The sequence below is a fragment of the Trichechus manatus genome, unplaced genomic scaffold (assembly GCF_000243295.1).
Source record: "Trichechus manatus latirostris isolate Lorelei unplaced genomic scaffold, TriManLat1.0 scaffold00305, whole genome shotgun sequence".
Taxonomy (NCBI): domain Eukaryota; kingdom Metazoa; phylum Chordata; class Mammalia; order Sirenia; family Trichechidae; genus Trichechus; species Trichechus manatus.
Window position 1 is genome coordinate 147,037 of NW_004444241.1, and position 16,467 is coordinate 163,503.

At 55.1% G+C, this 16,467-nt stretch overlaps 2 protein-coding genes across 2 annotated transcripts; both read right to left on the reverse strand.

Annotated features, from left to right (window-relative positions):
• Positions 1–187: 187 nt before the first annotated feature.
• AP1G2 (adaptor related protein complex 1 subunit gamma 2) lies at positions 188–6,989 on the reverse strand. Its single transcript, XM_023725393.1, is given in 21 exon segments — positions 188–289; positions 376–516; positions 679–806; positions 1,527–1,669; positions 1,748–1,861; positions 2,203–2,307; positions 2,563–2,682; positions 2,769–2,860; positions 3,113–3,235; positions 3,318–3,372; positions 3,446–3,598; positions 3,773–3,886; positions 4,039–4,094; positions 4,262–4,360; positions 4,668–4,748; positions 5,170–5,265; positions 5,386–5,583; positions 5,586–5,720; positions 5,843–5,984; positions 6,136–6,262; positions 6,641–6,989. Coding segments are annotated over 21 exon segments (2,526 nt in total). The 5' UTR covers positions 6,843–6,989.
• A 556-nt stretch (positions 6,990–7,545) lies between these two features.
• On the reverse strand, positions 7,546–16,290 carry JPH4 (junctophilin 4). Its single transcript, XM_004390496.2, has 5 exons — positions 15,912–16,290; positions 14,391–15,162; positions 11,082–11,200; positions 10,201–10,733; positions 7,546–9,199 (listed from the first exon to the last, which is right to left on the reverse strand). The coding sequence occupies exons 1-5, from the start codon at positions 16,288–16,290 to the stop codon at positions 9,116–9,118; spliced, it is 1,887 nt and encodes a 628-aa protein (XP_004390553.1). The 3' UTR covers positions 7,546–9,115.
• Between the last annotated feature and the right edge of the window lie 177 nt (positions 16,291–16,467).

The following is a 16,467-nucleotide window of genomic DNA, read 5'->3' on the forward strand; positions in this document are numbered from 1 at the left end:
GCTCCCCACCCCCCTCAGGTTTTACTGGGCTTTCATTATTTGTAGGGGATGGGGCAAGCCCCCACAGTTTTTGCAGTCACTGAGCCAGAGCGCTACCTGCTGGTAACCCTTAGGCATAGGCTCCAAGCTGCTGAAGCCCCCAGGCTTGGGGCATAGGATTTGAGGCTGTGTGCGGAGGCTGAGCCTGTTACTGCCAAGTCTCCAAAGGCAAGTTGTTCACCTCAAAGATCTCCTGCACCGACTGCCCAGAGTGGTTGTAGGTGAAGTGCAGTTTTAGCCGCAAGGGGGCCTAGGAACAGGAGAGCAGAGACCAGGGTTAGCCCCTGTGACTTCTCTCTCCCCTGGGTCTTCTCCATGGGGGGCCCCTGGACTCACCTTGTTGGGATTGAGGATTCTGAGGAGCTGGGTTATGGGAAGGCCGCCCTTAGCTGGAACTGTGTCCCCACTAGGGGCCTGGAGCTGCAGCTGGAAACTCTGAGCATAGGAGGTTTGGGCAGAGCACAGTAAGTCAGCCGGCTGGGATCAGGCAACCCTCCACACCCAGTAGTTCAGACCCTCTTCCCATAACTCCTCAATGCTTGTGTCTGCGCACCACTCCCTTCCCATCTCACCCTCTCTCTCCCACCCCCTCCTCCATTTAATGGCCTCTTTTCCTGGAGTGCCCAAGCCATTTCTGACATCACTCCCAGACGAGTTTGTGGCAGTGGCAGTGATTAAAAGCAAAGCAGGGATTTCAGAGGGTTGAACAAAAGACAGATTCAGCTGTAGTCCCTCGTGCTCAAACCCTTTGACTTTTGGGATGGGAGCTAGAGTAAGAAGAGACAGGCAGCTCAGCATTTGGTCTGGAGATAACAAGGTCATTGACTCATTCAACAAAAATCAATTGAACACCTGTTAGGTGCAGGGTACTACTCAAGATGCTAGTGGCAGAGTGGACAAGAAAATGAGGTCCCTGGCCTATTGGAGCTTACAGTCTAGTGGGGGAGGGAGGCAATAAACAAGAAAACAAGATAATCATTGACTGTAATAGGTGCTATGAAGGAAATTATGCCAGTGTAACTGGGAAGAACTAACAGAGAGGGGTGGTAGGAGAAGGCATCTGCCATTTTAGCTGAGACCTGAAAAATGAGAATGAGCTGGTCATGTGATATGCTGGAAAATACCATTCCATGGAAAAAGAACGTGAAATGCCAAAAGCTTGAGGTGAGCAGGTTTGAGGAGCTGAGAGGGGCCACTGGTGTTTTCAGTGGGAAAGTGGCATGAGATGAGGCTGAGGAGGAAGCAGGGCCGTGCAAGCCAAGGTGCAGAATCTGGAACAAGGGAAGACACTGAAGGGTGTCCAGGAGGGGATGGGCATGATTTAATTAACTCTTCACCTTCTGAGAAGGGGATGGGATGGGGGGCATACAGGAAGAAAGAGGGTACATGAACTCCAGTCCTTGGCTAAGAAGCAGCAGCACATTTCCACCCCACCTTCTGTCAGCTTCAGCCTTCCTAGACATCTCTTTCCCTTGGCTGAGACTCACCCAGGGGTGGAGGCGCACAGGGCAGGTCAAGGAGGTGTACTAAGGTACCTTCTGGGGAGGGATCTAGAGGGGGAGGATGCTGGGCATTCCCAGAAGTGCCATTCAGGAGATCTAACAGATCCAAGAGCTTTGAGGCCTGGGGAAAAGGGTACAAAGGTCAGGCCTGGGTATGGAAGCAGGCCCAGTCCTCACTCCAAGGCTTCCAGCCTCCTCACCTGGGGCTCTGGGGGACAGGGGCTGCTTCTGAAAGCTGGGCTTCTTTGCTTTCTTCTGTCTCTTTATCAGCCTGAGGGCCACCTCACTTCACAAGAGGCATCTTTTCAAGGATGGCAGCCCTGAGAGGATGGAATGCAAGTGTGTCCCCTTGGAGTACCCTCTTTGTGAACCCCAGGCCCTTCACAAGAGGCATCTGGGAGGAGGAGTAAGAACATGGAGAGCCCTGAGCATGTGGCAGGTCAGCAGTGTCCCTCTGATTTCCTCAGATGGCACACTTGCTGGTTTTCAGATGGGCAAGGGGGGCTGGAAGCCAGCTTAGCTTCAGTGAACTGCAGGTGGGAGGCTCTCGCCCAGGATGAGGAAGGACATAGGTCAGGGTGAAACCCTTGTACCCAGAAAGGGGCATTTATAGAGAGGGCAGGGGTTTGGGCCCCACACTGCAACAGAATGCCGAACACACCTCATATGGTCATACTTCCCGAAGAGTGTGTTATACTCCACAGCCCGCTGCTGCAATTCTACATCTAGACAGCTCCCATAGATGGATACTACCTGCCAGATGTGGCTAGGCCGCAGTGTGGTGTGTAAGTGGGAGTGGGAGTCTGCCCTGCCTTTCAACTCTAGGACATGGTAGGGGAGAGACCCCACAGAGCAAAGAGAACCCAAGATACCTGGCTCAAAAACAAGAGCCTAAGGATTAGGGGGAGTAGGGGGTGCGTGCTGGTGAGAAGTTCAGAAACTGGTGGGCACAGTGAAAAGACATCTCTTACTGGGGGCTCCAAGAGGGGGGCCTATGGGAGGGGCTAGGACCCCTTCCTACTTGTCCTCACGGAATCGGGTGCTGAGCTTCATGAGGGCTGTGAGGGTGTATCCTCATGTGGCCAGCAGGGACATTAGGGAGTGCAGCACCTTTTCCAGTAGCACCAACATCTCTTCTTCCACTTTCAGAAGTGGACACAGGCGGTGACCCCAAGGGCCAGACCTGCCTCCCTTGAGTACTTCCCTCAGTGCACCCCCAATGCAGGCCTCACCTGAAGAGGCTCAGTTTCCTCACAGCTCCCCTCCAAGAGGTCCTGGTACTCCCCAGTGCACCAGGCAGCTACCTGTACCAGTGGTTGCTGCGTGGGATAAGAAACGCTGGGTCAGTGTATGGGGTCTCCTCCCCACCTCCAGACCCTACAACATCCCTTCAGGCAGTGCACAGATATGAGTGTTGGAGGGGTGGGGAAAGGCAAGGCCTTGGCACAGAAAGCAGTTACGTTAGTTTTGTTACCTGGCCCTATCCTGGCAACTGGGCTCCCACTGCCCTCTGGTGGCCAAGCTTTGCAACTACAAGACCTAACCACACAGGGTGCAGGTGGGCACAGTACCTGGGAAATGTCCTCTGCCGGGGCGTTGTAGAGGCGGTGCACAGAACAGGCGTGTAGCTCCTGGGCTCCCCCAGTCAGGTGGGTCAGGTTGGCTACTGCATCATCCTGCACATGGGTGCCCGCCTGAGGGTGGGGGTGAATATGGCCAAGCCAGTGTGGTAAGCTGCCTATTCCCACCCAGCTCTCAGACCAGTCCCTGCCTCACTGTAGTCAGCAGGTGCAGGATAGTGTCTATGTGCCGCCGCTTGGTTGGGGCAAACCTAATGGGACATATGGCTCATCAGTCCTGGCACTGACCCTCTCCAAATTCCACCCCCTCTGCCTCCTGGGCACTTGTCACCTCATCTTTCTGCTGCTAACAGGATGCCTGACGCACAGTCAGCCCATAGATCAGGGGGACAGGACTCCAGAAAGCCCTGTAGCTCCTGTGTCATGGATTGCACATTGGAGCTGTTCACCAGAGCCAGGCTCATTGCTAGGGCCTGCCTGGCGGAGAAATACAGGTATCTATATAAGCCAGCCAGGTCACCCCCTTCCTATCTCAGGCCCTCCCCTTTCCCAGGCACCTGTCCCCTTAGCTGCCTCACTCAGCTGCTCTAAGCTGGCCCAGGTCTTAGCCACCAGGTGCTGGGCCCTCTTATCCCCTCCAGCCCTGCTCACCGGCTGAGGAAGGCGTCAGTTTCCTGCAGACATTCCACCACAGTGGGCCAGTGCCGCTGCACAGCGCTGTGATCAGACTGCACCAGCCGCAGCAACAATGTCAGGGCTATGTACCTGGTTAGCGTGGGAGAGACCCTATCATGCCCATGGCCATCAGCCCCCACTCCCTGTGCTGCCCTGGATACAGGGGTAGAATTAAGTAGATCAAGAGACTCTGGGAGAAGGAGGGCAGAGGACCTGGGGCAGCCAGCCACTGGGACTGTTACCTAATGTTCTTGTCACTGTTGAGTAGGAAGCAGCCAAGAATGTTGACAGCTAGAACCTATGAGAAACAGAAGTTGGGGACAGTCAGGGAAGGCACACCTGATCATTCAGGAGTGGGGGCCACATGGCATATGATGATGGGTGGAGAGGAGAAACCAGTGAACGGGACCTGTATCCCTGGCTGGGGGTGGTGAGTGGGGCTGCAGTGGGAGAGGCATGTGATACCCGTAGACCAGCTGCAGAGCATATGTCCATGATGGTGAGCACTGTCTCCAACAAGACTGCACTGCCTGCATTTCGGCTGGTTTCCGTGTCAGTGGCCACCTGAGTGGATTAGGAGAGGAGATGCATCTGCAAAAGGCTCTGTCCTCTTCTCAGGTCTCTTCCATGTTGTCCGTCCATCCGTCAAGCATCCAACGAAGTTCCCTTAGCCCCCACTATGTACCAGGGCCAGACTGGGCACTAGGCTATAGCACGGAGACAGATTGTGTCCCTCATGGAGTTCAGTCTTGAGGGGAACAGAGAGGTGTTAATATAGCCACTCATGGTGGGTGGTCATGTGAGGGATGCCCAGGGCTGGTGGGATCACAGAGCAACACGCCTAAGTACTGCCCTTTCCCCAGTCTCCCACCTGGGCCAGCAAGTCATTCGTGGTCTCACTACTCTCCTCATGGTTCCGGCCCCAAATCCGAAGCAGATGAAGTATCTGGACCTGAGGTTGGGTTAAAGGTTGAAAGGTGGAGGGGCTCATAGGGTAAGGAGTCATGGGGCTGAGGAGAAAAATCCAACATTGAGGAGAGCATTGTGAGGGGTTTGGCTGGCTCCCTAGAACCTCCCTGCCCCTCCCTCTCACCTCCACAGGTCCCTGGGGGTCCTGGGAAGGTACCAGAGGTCTGTGATGCCTGGGGAGTTTGGACAGGATTTTTTAAGGGTTGTCAAACTGGATTTTCTGACCAGGTACTCCCCCCGACCCCATCACTGGTCCTGGGATGACCTAGGCAATCCTATGCCTGCCACCTTCCTGCCCAAGACACTGACTGAGCCAAAGTGTTCTCTGGGAGGTAGCCACTGGCCATGGTCTTATTGCTAAGCTCTTTTTGTTTGACGAATACAGCTTATAAGGGTCAGCCCACCTGCAGGAAGGGGTCGCTGATTCCAGATATGCCGTGTTCTGTGCAGTATCTCAATGTCACCAGAGTCCGAAGGATCTGCACCAGCTGGGGTACCACCTGGAGGGACGGCATAGCCTTGTCTGGGCGTTCTTCCTATCCTCTCAACCTCCAGCCCCATGCCTCCCCCTACTGCTCCTCTTTTCTGCCCCAGGGCCTGCTGCTCCTTCACCAGCCCACCTTTTGGAAGTGCCTGAGAGCTGCAGGGCTTCCTTTGCAGAGCTTCATGATCAGGGTGATGGTGCCCAGCAGGATGCCTGGGGTCATGGTGGGGGAAGCAAAGGGTGGGGCAGGGGCAAGGAAAAGTTTACATAACTGCATGTGTGTTGCCCTTCTATGAGCTGGTATTCCTGTTGCAACTTTCACTTCTTTAGTCCACAGCTAGAGTGGAAGCAGGCAATGGGGAGCCCAGTGGCTTTACTGTGGTGGCGCTCGTGAAGCAGCTGGGCACAGAGTGGGAGGAAGATGTTGGACAGCTCAGGACTTTCCGAATCGTGCACCGCAGTCAGAACAGCCTGCAGAGGTCAGGGAGCTCAGACAGGGCAGGGGTCTACAGAAGTCTATGGCACAACTCTACCACATGGCAAACTGGGGATGGTTTCTGGAGGGGCAAGTGCCTAGAGTCCTGCCACTTCACCTTCTTGTGTCCGTAGGGGCTGGGCTGCAGGAGCAGTTTCTCAACCTCCGTGGCCAGGTCCTGGCACATCTCAGCGCAGCCCATGGTGCTCAGAGTGCACAGGGCCAGACCTTGTACTGGCTGAATCCCCTGGCTCAGATCACTGCAGGGTTGGGAGGAGGGTCAGTCAAGCCTCTGAGAAAACCAATCCTTCTCAGTACCTACAGTAGGCAGCCCCTTGGCATTTCCCAGTTCCCCACTCTCCCATCTCCCTGATTCCAAGTGCTTCCCGGGGCCACCCCCAGCCCTCTCACTTCTTGATGCTGTTTGTAATGAGCCGGTGGGCATCCTGCCTCTCATCCAATAGAAGCATGGCCCCCAGGTAGCCCACCCTCTTGTCTGAGACTCTGGGGGAGGCGATCAGTTTCAGGCACTCCATCTATAGGGAAGGGGTGAAACGAGAGACACTAACATCCTTGTTTCATTTTTCTTTTTAACACCAGATTAACTTACAGGGCACAATATCCCATCACCCTCCTTTCAACAAGAGGATAGGCTTAGGAGATTCAGGCATTTGTGGGTAGTTTCAAGAACTAGGAGTCCTTGGGAGAGAAGAAAAGGTGCCTTGAATGAGGCTGGCCAGAGAATGAAGGGTTCAGGCCAGCTCATGACCAGTGGGGGCTGGGATGGGGGAGGTTTGCTGTGCACGCTGTCAGGGCCCAGAGACAATAGAATGACAGTTTCGAGGCACAGGTAGGTGAGGGGGTCCAAGACCTGTACCCTACAAACTCAGGAGGGAGGCGTCCCTGCCTCATAGCTGTCCAAAGTGGGCGGGGTAGCCCAACATGTGGACGTAGAGCAGTTTGGCCAGCTGGCGGTGCGTGTGCAGAGGGTTCCTATCCCGAAAGGAGGCGCGGATGTGGGCGCACTCCTTCCAGATCATCTCCTGCTCCTGGGCCTCCCTCTTAGCCCCGCGGATCTCGTCGATTAGATCGTGAAGCTTCAACGAAGGCACCACCATTCTGGGGGGCAGAGCCCGGGAATGGAGAGGGCTTTAACACTCTCTAGCCGAGTGTGCTCGGCCTTTCTGCCCAGGCTTGCCCTGTGCCAAGAATCCGAGGGTCCGTGTCTCACTGCTACCCTACAACAGAACCCATATTTACCTTTCCCCACCTGGATCTCCAAATTCCCCCCTCATCCCCCAAGGGGACTCCCCACTACGCATGCGCCCCCCCCAACCCATCCCTACTGAGCATGCGCCAGAGCCCCGCCTATTTCCACACACATACACAGACACGGACGTACACACACGCACGCGCAGTTTCCCATCCCTAGTTCAACCTTCGTTTCCTTTCCGGTCCTGTGCTTTTTCTTCGTGGGATTCCTCCTCCCATTCCCATCTCAGGCCGCCTCACTTCCCCACCCCTGGTGCCAGCCCTTTACACCAGCCTCACCTGGCTCGTCTCAACTCCGCTCTTCTCCTCCCAGCATTTCCTGGTACCGGGCGGATCCACGAGCGGTGCTTCGTCTGGCCCGTCCCTCTCCCCACCCCCATCACGCGACCTCCCCGCTCCGGGCCGGCCCTGCTTAAACTTCTGGATTTAGCGTTTAGGAGAAGCAGCTTTTATCCGCAGTGGAGAAGACGGCTCTTCCTACATCACCACCCAGAGAGCCTCCGCTTGGGTTTGAAGCCATCGCACCCCAAAGGAGATGACAATCCCCCCCTTTTGAACTTTTTTATTAATTTATTTTTTTTGTTAAATTTCTTTGTATTTTTTTTTTCTCCTGCAAGACTTGGTGTTTGCGGCACTGTTGTAGTTTAACTTCAATCCCAAATTCCATGAAATAGGAATCAGAACTAAAGGTTGAGAGGGAAGGAAGGAGGGAGGCAAACCAAGGAATAAACAAGAGTTTGAGTAGAAAAAAAGAGGGTGTTTGTGGTGGGCATTCCCAGGCAAGGCCTTTCCTTGAGGGAGGGGATTGGGAGGCAGCTTGCCTCTGCCTCATGCAGGGGAGGGAGTAAAGAGCCCCTGGGGATCCTACAGCCCCCTCTTCCTAGGGCTTCTTGCACCCAGGGAAAAAGCTAGTACCAGGGATCAGGCACAACCTCAAACAGGGCTCTCCATCCACCTCTTACCCCAGGTTTGACGCCTCTGCCCTGCCTGGAAAGTGTGTGTGTGTGGAGGGGGTCAGCTTCTTTTGATCCCCTTCTTCGGTTGTCTTCCCATTTCACAAGATTCTGATACGGTGGGGGAAGGGATATCACCCATTTTGAGATGACTAAACATGTCGCAGCTTATGTTGCTGTGAGTTCCTGTTGTCTGGTTCCATCTCCCAGAAGTGCCTCCCCCCACCACAACTGACAGTTGGGGAGCCAGGTGCTTGCTCAAGTGTCTCTAACCCTTTGTGGTAGAAATGCCTTCTTCGTGTCCCTTTGGAATTTAATCAAAGACCACAAGTGAGTCCAGAACAACCAAACTTTTAGGGGGAAACAGAAAGGTGGGAGAGGTCAGTGGCGAAGTTAAGGAGAGGTGGACTTGGTTGCACTGGATATTTTTTGTTCCTTAACATTTGCTCTTGGCATGCCACCATAGGGGGTGGGAGGAGGGGCTGGCTGTTGAGGAAAAAAAGGGAGATGTTAGGAAGTCATTCTACTTTTCACTTCCCATATCTCCCTCAGGGAAGGAGTGAGTTAGGCAAGAACCTAGCTCAGTGCTTGGAAGTGAGATAAGATCCTCCAAGATAATAGGTGGAGGCTGACCTCCAGTTTTTCACTAGGCCTCAGAGGGGACACCTGGCCCTTTGGGTTAGGGAGCGACAGCAACTCAGCCAGCCTTGCCCAGCGTTCAGTCACCCCTTCTCCACTTTCTTCCTCCTTTCCATTCAGCTTCCAAGAGACTCCTCAAGACACCAAAACTCCACCCTCAATGAAGTTTAGGTCTAAAGAAAAGGTGGGGAGGGCATGGGGCAATGGTCTGACTTGATTTGTGTGTTTCAGAGAAGACAGTAACTCTGAGAGAGAAAAGCCCTTCATATGTAAACAATCTAGAGAAAGAGAAAGGGTTGGGATGGGGAAGGGACTGAGAAGGACAGAGACAGACCCAGAATAAATGAGATAATCTGAAAGGAGAGAGGGGCAAACAAAAAGCAAGAGACAAAAACAAAGGGGAATAGAAAAGGAAAAGGAGAAGAGAAAAGATAGAAAAAACAACCAGAAGAATAGAGGAAAAGGCAGGTCCAAAGGGTGAAGAGGCAGGAACCAAAGCCAGGAAGGAACTAGGCCAGGAAGTAGCCTCAGGTGAGGAGCTGGGAGAACAGGAATGCCAGGCTGAGGTCCAGGAGGGCCACAGCTCCCACTACCAGGAGGTTGGCAGCTCCCTAGAAAGACAGAGAAAGGTAGGCTGAGGTCCAGCTCTTGGTCAGTCTTTCCTGGGGATAGAGCTGTTCAGCCCAAGGGCCCTGGCTGAGGTGGCAAAGCTGCAGAGTCCCAGGTACCATGCACCCCTCCATCTCTGTCTCCCCTCCTCTCCCTGCAGAGGCCAAAAGGGGGGAGGGGGCTCCAACCTTTGTTTTGGATTGCAAAACACCCCTCTTCTCCCAGTCAGGGCCCACCTTCCCTCTGGCACCCACAAGGTAGGGACAACCCATCCTTCTTCCCGCCCTCCCTCCTCTTCCCTCTCTTCCCACTAGCATGCTACGTGGCCCAGGCAGGAGGTGCCTGGCGCCAGTAGCAGCCATTGGCAGCAGCAGCTGTTACTGCAGTAACGCAGAGAGGGATGAAGGGATGAGGATGTGGTTGCTAGGAAACAGGAGAAGACCTCGAGTCCAATAAAAGTAGAGGGTTCTAGGGAAACTCTGCCCCTCCAGGTTTTCTGCCTTCTTTCCTATTTCCCTTCTTCCCAGGGGAGGGGGAAGAGTCATGGTAGGGAGGGAAGAATCTTTTCCTTTTTTATTTCTGGGCACCAAAGAAAGTGCAGGGGTGGGGGTGGAGTAGGAAATTGGGAGCTGGAAATGGTATGGAAGGAGAACAAGGAAAGATGTTCTGGCTCTACCATTAATTATTAGTTTGTAACCTTGGACAAGTTACTTTAAGTGCTCTGGGCCTCAGTTCCCCCATCTGTTATTTGAGGGAGTTGGACTTGAAGGTCTCTAAGGTTCTTTCCAGCTTGAAAATTCTCTGTTTTTTTTTTGTTTTGTTTTTTTTTGAGGTGGGTATATGGTCCAAGACTGGGCAGGCGGAGAGGAAGCTGAGTCTAAATCAGAGCCTGCTGGGGGATCAGACATGTTTGGAAAGGGTGGGAGGGAAGGCTTTGAGGGGAAGAGTGGCTGGGAAGGAGCTGAGACTCAGAGGGTACAAGTGGGGATGGAGAATGTCTCACCGGCTGGGTAGGCCTCTCGGGTGCAGCAGGCTCCTCGAGCTCTTCTGTCAGGTGCCCAGCATCAGGACCCCTGGAGGATGTGCCACTCAGGACTGGAGTGACTGTGAACCCAGGCTCTGAGCCTCCCGGGGCCCTTGGCTGAGGCAAAGGCTCTTCGTCTTCTCTCTCCTCCTCCTGAAGACTTCCTGAACTGTCACTGCAGCCTCCGAGGAGTGGAGAACCATCTCTGGGCCCTGGGCCCTGCATCCCGGCCTCATCCTCAGCCTCATAGCCAGCTAGTTCCTCTGCCTGCTCACCTGGGTTCCCCCACTCCTCAGGCCAAGATTTGGGGCTGGAGAAGGGACCCCGGTTCCTTCCAGGAGGCAGTGGGCTCCGGCAGGTAGGGGGTCGCCAGGGCTGGTGAGAGGAGGCAGGACTGCTGGGCAGTTCAGGGGAGCCTTCTGAGGGGGTCAGTCCATTCTCGTATATCCCAGGACTGTCCTCATCCAAGGGCTCTGTGTCGGAACCTTCTGAATCCTGCCTGGGTCTGTGGCCTGGGGCAGGGACAGCAAAGATTCAGAGAGGCCTAACTGGCCTTGGGCTGGAGAAATTACAGCTTTAACCCCCTGACTGGGCACCTCCCAGGACTTTGGTATTCCCAGGCGTATAGCCTCTCACTGCCAGCCCCAGCTCCCCTTCCCCATCCTTATTACCTTTCTTTACAAATTCTTAGTCCCACTTCCCAAACAACTGGGCTGGCCGCTCTCCATCCCCTTGGGCCCTCATACCTTGGTTATTCCCATCCCCAGTCTCCTGCAGGGATTCCCACTCCTTTCCCAACACCTGAGCCTGTCCAGCTCCCAGGGGGCTTACCCCTCAGCCCAAGGCTGCCCACACCTCACCTGGCGCTTCTAACATGGGTTGCAGGTCCTGGGCTATCAGTTTGGCCATTTGAGCTGCCTCCACAGCCTTCTCGGCAACACTGCTGGCGGCCACTGCCTTGAGGAGGGCATCTGCTGCCCTGTGGGTCCCAGGGATGGCGATTTAGAAGGCCTTCCCCTACTTCCACTGTGCCCCTGCTCATATGCTCCAGCCCCCTGCCCCATGTTCCACCACACCACATCCTCCCAATCTGAGGTCCCTTCTGGAGTCTTCACCCTTCCTCACACTCTGCCAGCGGCTTCCCTTCCCCGGCAGGTGAGGGCAGCTCCCCTTTGGTTTCCTGTCCCAGACCTAGGCTGAGCTTAATGTCATCACACCCTCCTGCTCCTCTCACACCCCTCTGCCGTTAAGTCCTGTAGTAACACTTCCCTTCTTCCAGCTGCAGGGGCTGGGCCCTCCCCAGATGGTTGCCCTCAGCTCCACTGTTCCACTCCTGTCCTGCTACCTTCTCAGTGACAACTGAGACCACACTCTCTTAGTACATCCTTCTGCAGCTGCACTCGCTTGGTGCTTCCAAGCTAAGCCTGCTGCCCTCTTTGCTGTCGGTACTTCCTGTTGTCATTGATTCCTCTCACTGCCCCCCTTTGGACCGCACACCTCTCTGTGGGGTCCAGGGCATTTTCCTGCACCTTGTGATCCTGTCCTCCTAGCAGCTGAGCCCCTTCCCTGCCCCCTTGTTCTGGGCCACCCTCTCCCCTGTGGTAGAAGCTTCTGCTTCCCCCACCTCCCGTTACTGCTGCCATCCTACCTTATTATTTAATCCTACCTCTTCCAGGACAGATTTCCTGACATGAGAATTTTACATCTTGCTTTCTGCAGTCTCTTCTGTTATTACATTGTTCTCCCCACTCTTATCACTACCACTGTCCCCTCCCCCCATCTCACCCTTTTCTGAATTCTGGAATTGGAGAAAGGGTGGATCCTCCCTTTCTGCTATTATCATATCCCCTCTCCCTGCTAAGATGCATGCTTTCTCACCACTGAGTATACCTTTCGGATAAACTCTTAGTCTCCCCTCCACAACCCCCATCCCAGCCTGCCCTGTTACTTAGGTACAGGTAAACATGAAGCATTATTAATCCTTTCTCCATTGCTGCTTCTCAGCTCTCCCTCTGATGTCAGATGCTTCCTTGATTTTCCCTTCCCTTTCACTCTCTGCTATTAATCGCAGATGCCCTGTAATCATTAAATTAGTTGTTATTCTGACTGAAGGTGGGGCACAAAGAATCAGTGATAGAGGTAATCAGATGTACTTGCCATGGGCTTGAATGGATCAAGCCCATAACTCCCCTCTGGTCACAGGCCTGTTTATCTGGCCTGTGAAGGCAGGTCTAGGTATTGGAGGAGAGGGCAGAGTGGTGATGTCCTCCATAGCCTTAGGGCCACCTCCTGGAGAGACATGGTTAGCCTCTTCCCCTCAAACCTGGTGGGTTAAGAACCTTTAAGCCTGCGTGGAGGGACCTCAGATGACCCCGTTCTTTCCTAGGGTTTTCAGACTCTGTATGACTAGCCCTGTCCTGAAACTGAGATGGTCTCAGTGTTTGGGAATGAGGATATGAGGATCACAGTCTTGGGTTGCACTGTGTTCTGTTGGCGGCCATGAAACTGGTGTACTGACAAGACCCTGTGTTTTTGTGTAGAGAGGATATGGATGATCAAGTCCTAGGCATTAGATTCAGTCTACTCTCAGGCATCAGGCCAGGCTCAGGCTACCTGGCAGAGGCACCTGCTGCTGAGGCTCTGCTGTTTCCATGGCAGCCAGCAGCCAAATCAGGGTTGCGAGGCCTGTTGCTGGGGAGACCAACCAGCCTCCTCCCACTGTCTGATCCTGTAGCTACTGAGATCAGTTTTTCTTGCACATCCGCCTCCCTATCTAGCCTAAAGTGTTCCCTGGTGATCTGTCCTCCCCCCTCCCTGGCTTAAGAAGCTGGACTCTAACCACTCAGACATCAGATACACCTACAAATGCATTCTCTGGATTTGACATGTTCATATTCACTGACACACACACACACACACACACACCCACCCCTTTGTCAACTATTATATAAACTCATTGAAGCACATTTAGACATATCCTGACCTACGCCCTCTGAAATAGTCCAAAATTTAAATACAGAATCCCACAACTGTGCCCCTCCCCTCTTTTTTAAAGAAAATCCAATATATAAAAATTCAAATGCGTTATTATAAAAATCAGGGGCCAAAAAAAAAAAAAAAAAATCAGGGGCCGTGAATCTCATTACAAATGGCTTTTTGGCTTCCATCAGATCAATAGTCACTAGCCATATGTGGCTATTAAGCACTTGAAATGTGGCTAGTTTGAATTGAGATGATATGCTGTTTAAGTATAAAACACACCAGACTTCAGACTTAGTAAAAATAAACAAATAAAAAGAATATAAAATATCTCATTAATAATTTTATATTGATTAATGTTGAAATGATAATATTTTGGGTATACTGGTTTACCTAAAATATTAAAATTAATTTCACTTGTTTCTTTTTACTTTTTTTTAACTTGGCTACTAGAAGATTTAAAATTGCATCTTTGGCTTACATTATATTTCAATTGGGCAGCACTGTTTTTGATAGCAAGGCTCCTGATACATGGGAATGTAATCTGTGATTCTCAGAAAGAAAATATTATTTACAGACAATTTTCTTATGCTAGGTAAAGGGAAGCAGATGAGATAAAGCTGGGAGGGACTATCATTTCAGGTGGGGAGGTCAGCTCTGCCAGACCTGCCCCAGGGCCCGAGGCTGAAATGGTATCAGACTGCGGGCAGGATGGGATGTGGCTAGGAATGGACAGTCCCTATCTCTGCCCTGGGCTGATGCACTATCGGTCTGCTGCTCCCAGCCTGAGGCCCAGAGGCTGGATCAGCTGCAAGAAGAGGAAGAATAGGATGTGCTGCTCTAAGAGGTTTCTGGGCCTGTACAAGGCAATACACATTGCTATTCTTCCCCACACCAATGGATTCCATAGACATACATCTTTACAAAAGACACTGAGACACACAGTGTTACACCCCTCCCCTCAAATACTCAGCCATCCATCCACAGTTACACCAGTAGCCACCTGTAGCCTGAGATATAAACACCCCAAATACCCAGGGCTACAACTTCTTGGCCCTAGGTCTGCTCTTCTCTACCAGGCCCTAGACCGTGTGTCTTGGTTCTCCTTTAGTCCCTCGGGCCTTCCTTGTCCCCAGGGTACTCTCCCCCCTTAGCCCAGCTTTGGCTTCTGCACACAGCCTCACACCCACCTGGCAGCGGCGATCTCCTGGCGCTGGCGGGCAGCGCTCACAGCTCGACGGGCACCCTCCACAGCCCTGTCCACCTTCTCCTTGACTTTGCCCCGCCGAAGGGCCACAGGCAGGAGGCTGCGGACACGCCCCCCGTGCACTAGCCGGTTGCGCTTGTACTTGCCCTCCTCCCGGGAGCCGTCGGGGCGGGTGGTGCGCCCATAGCCGTGTCGCCGGTTGCCCAGCCACTCTCCCTCGTAGCGCAGCCCGTTGGAGCGCTGGCTCACGCCGTAGCCGCTGCGCCGGTCGGCGCGCCATTCGCCCGCGTACACCTCAGTGGCCGAGCCCTCGATGAGGGCAGGCGGCGCTGGGGCTGGGGGCCCGCTGGCCTCGGAGCCCGGGGGTCCTGTGCTGCCCACCTCGCTGCTCACCTCGCTGCGCAGGGAGCCCCGCTTGCTGCCCAGGGAGCTGCGGCGCCCGCCTGCCCGGAGCCCGCTGAGCAGCAACGAACGGCGGAAGAATCCGCCAGCCGCGGGGGTGCGCTTTCTGGTGGCCGCGCCGTCCGCGTCCCCGGGCCCGGCCAGCACGAAGCCGCCTCGGGAGCCCGAGGCCGGGCTGCCTCCTTCGTCCCCCGGCAGGGGCAGGGGCGGAGGTGGCGTCGGCGGGTCGCTGTGGCCGGAGTCCAGGGAGGTGCGGCGGGGCGAGCGCAGCAGCGCCGCCTGATGGTAGGGCACACTCTGACGCACCCCGTAGCCGTGGCGCTTCCCGGCCTGCCACTGGCCCTGGTAGGTACCTGCGGGGGATGGGGGGTGGAGGGAGAGTCAGGACCTGCCCTACCTGCACCGCAGGTCCCAAACGCCCCTGGCAGCCGAAGTGTCGGGTGCGAGAGGGGGGTGCAGTTAGCGTGGAGGTCGGGGAAGGCCACTAGGAGCTTGGGATAGGCCAGGCTGGGTGGAACGGCATGGAACAGCAGAATGAAGTCAGGCAGGCAACAGGAGGTCCGTCGATTTTGGCAGCGTGGGTAGACAGGGGAAAGGGAAGGACAGGCGAACAGGAGAGCTGTGGGATGTGCGGATGGATGAGCGAACGGGGGGGGGGGGTATGTGGAATAAAGAGAGGAAGTGTGACAGGCAGGCCCAATGAAAGAGTGAGGGACAGGTAGACGGACCAGAGGTGTGAGGGATAGGCAGACAGGGGTGCATGAGATAGGCATGTCACAGGCAAACAGGAGTATCTATGAGGGGCAAGATGACTGAAAAAGTGTGAGGGAACAGGTAGAGAGGGGAGGTGTTGGGGCAGGCGCACTGGGGAGGTATGGGGACAAGCAGACAGGGAAGGGGTGGAGCAGGCTGGTTCGGGATAGGAAGAAGCAGGCAGCCTGGGGTCAGACAAATGAAAGCGTGTGGGGTGTGGGTGTGGGGGGGGGGAGAGCGGGCTGAACGATGGGCGCGGGGGATATATTGATGGGGAAGGCATACGCGGGACAGACCGACTGGGAGGCGCACGCGGACGAGCAGACAGACAGTGGGCCGGGCTCCGCACCTCCGTCGGAGTAGGTCTCGGTGCCGTAGCCGTCCTGGAAGCCGTCCTTCCAGAGCCCGGCGTAGCGCAGGCCGGACACGCTCTCCCACACGCCGCTGCGCCCCTTCAGCCCGCCCAGCCACTCGCCGCGGTACGTCCAGCGGCTCTTGCGCTCCACGCCCAGCCCTTCGCGCTTGCCCTGTTGCCAGTGGCCCTGGTAGCTGTGTCCACCGGGCCCGGTGAAGACGCCCAATGATTCGAAGCCGTGAGCCCAGCAGCCACTGTACTCGCCCTGGCCGCCAGGCCCGGTGCACACGCCGTAGCCATGTGCCCGCCCCGCCTCCCAGCCCCCCACGTAGCAGCCCCCGTCGTCAAAGTCGAACTTGCCCCCGGGGGACATGCAAGTAGTTGGCGCGGCCTCAGCCCCCCGGCGGCTCAGCGCATCCTGGGGCTGGAAGCCGGCTGGGGCCCTGGAGCCGGGCGAAGCCTGGGGGCGGGGGCGGTTAGACAGGTGCCGGGCGGGGGAGCCACAGCGCTGGCAGGCAAGGCCGGACCCTCATCCTGAGTGGCTGCGGAG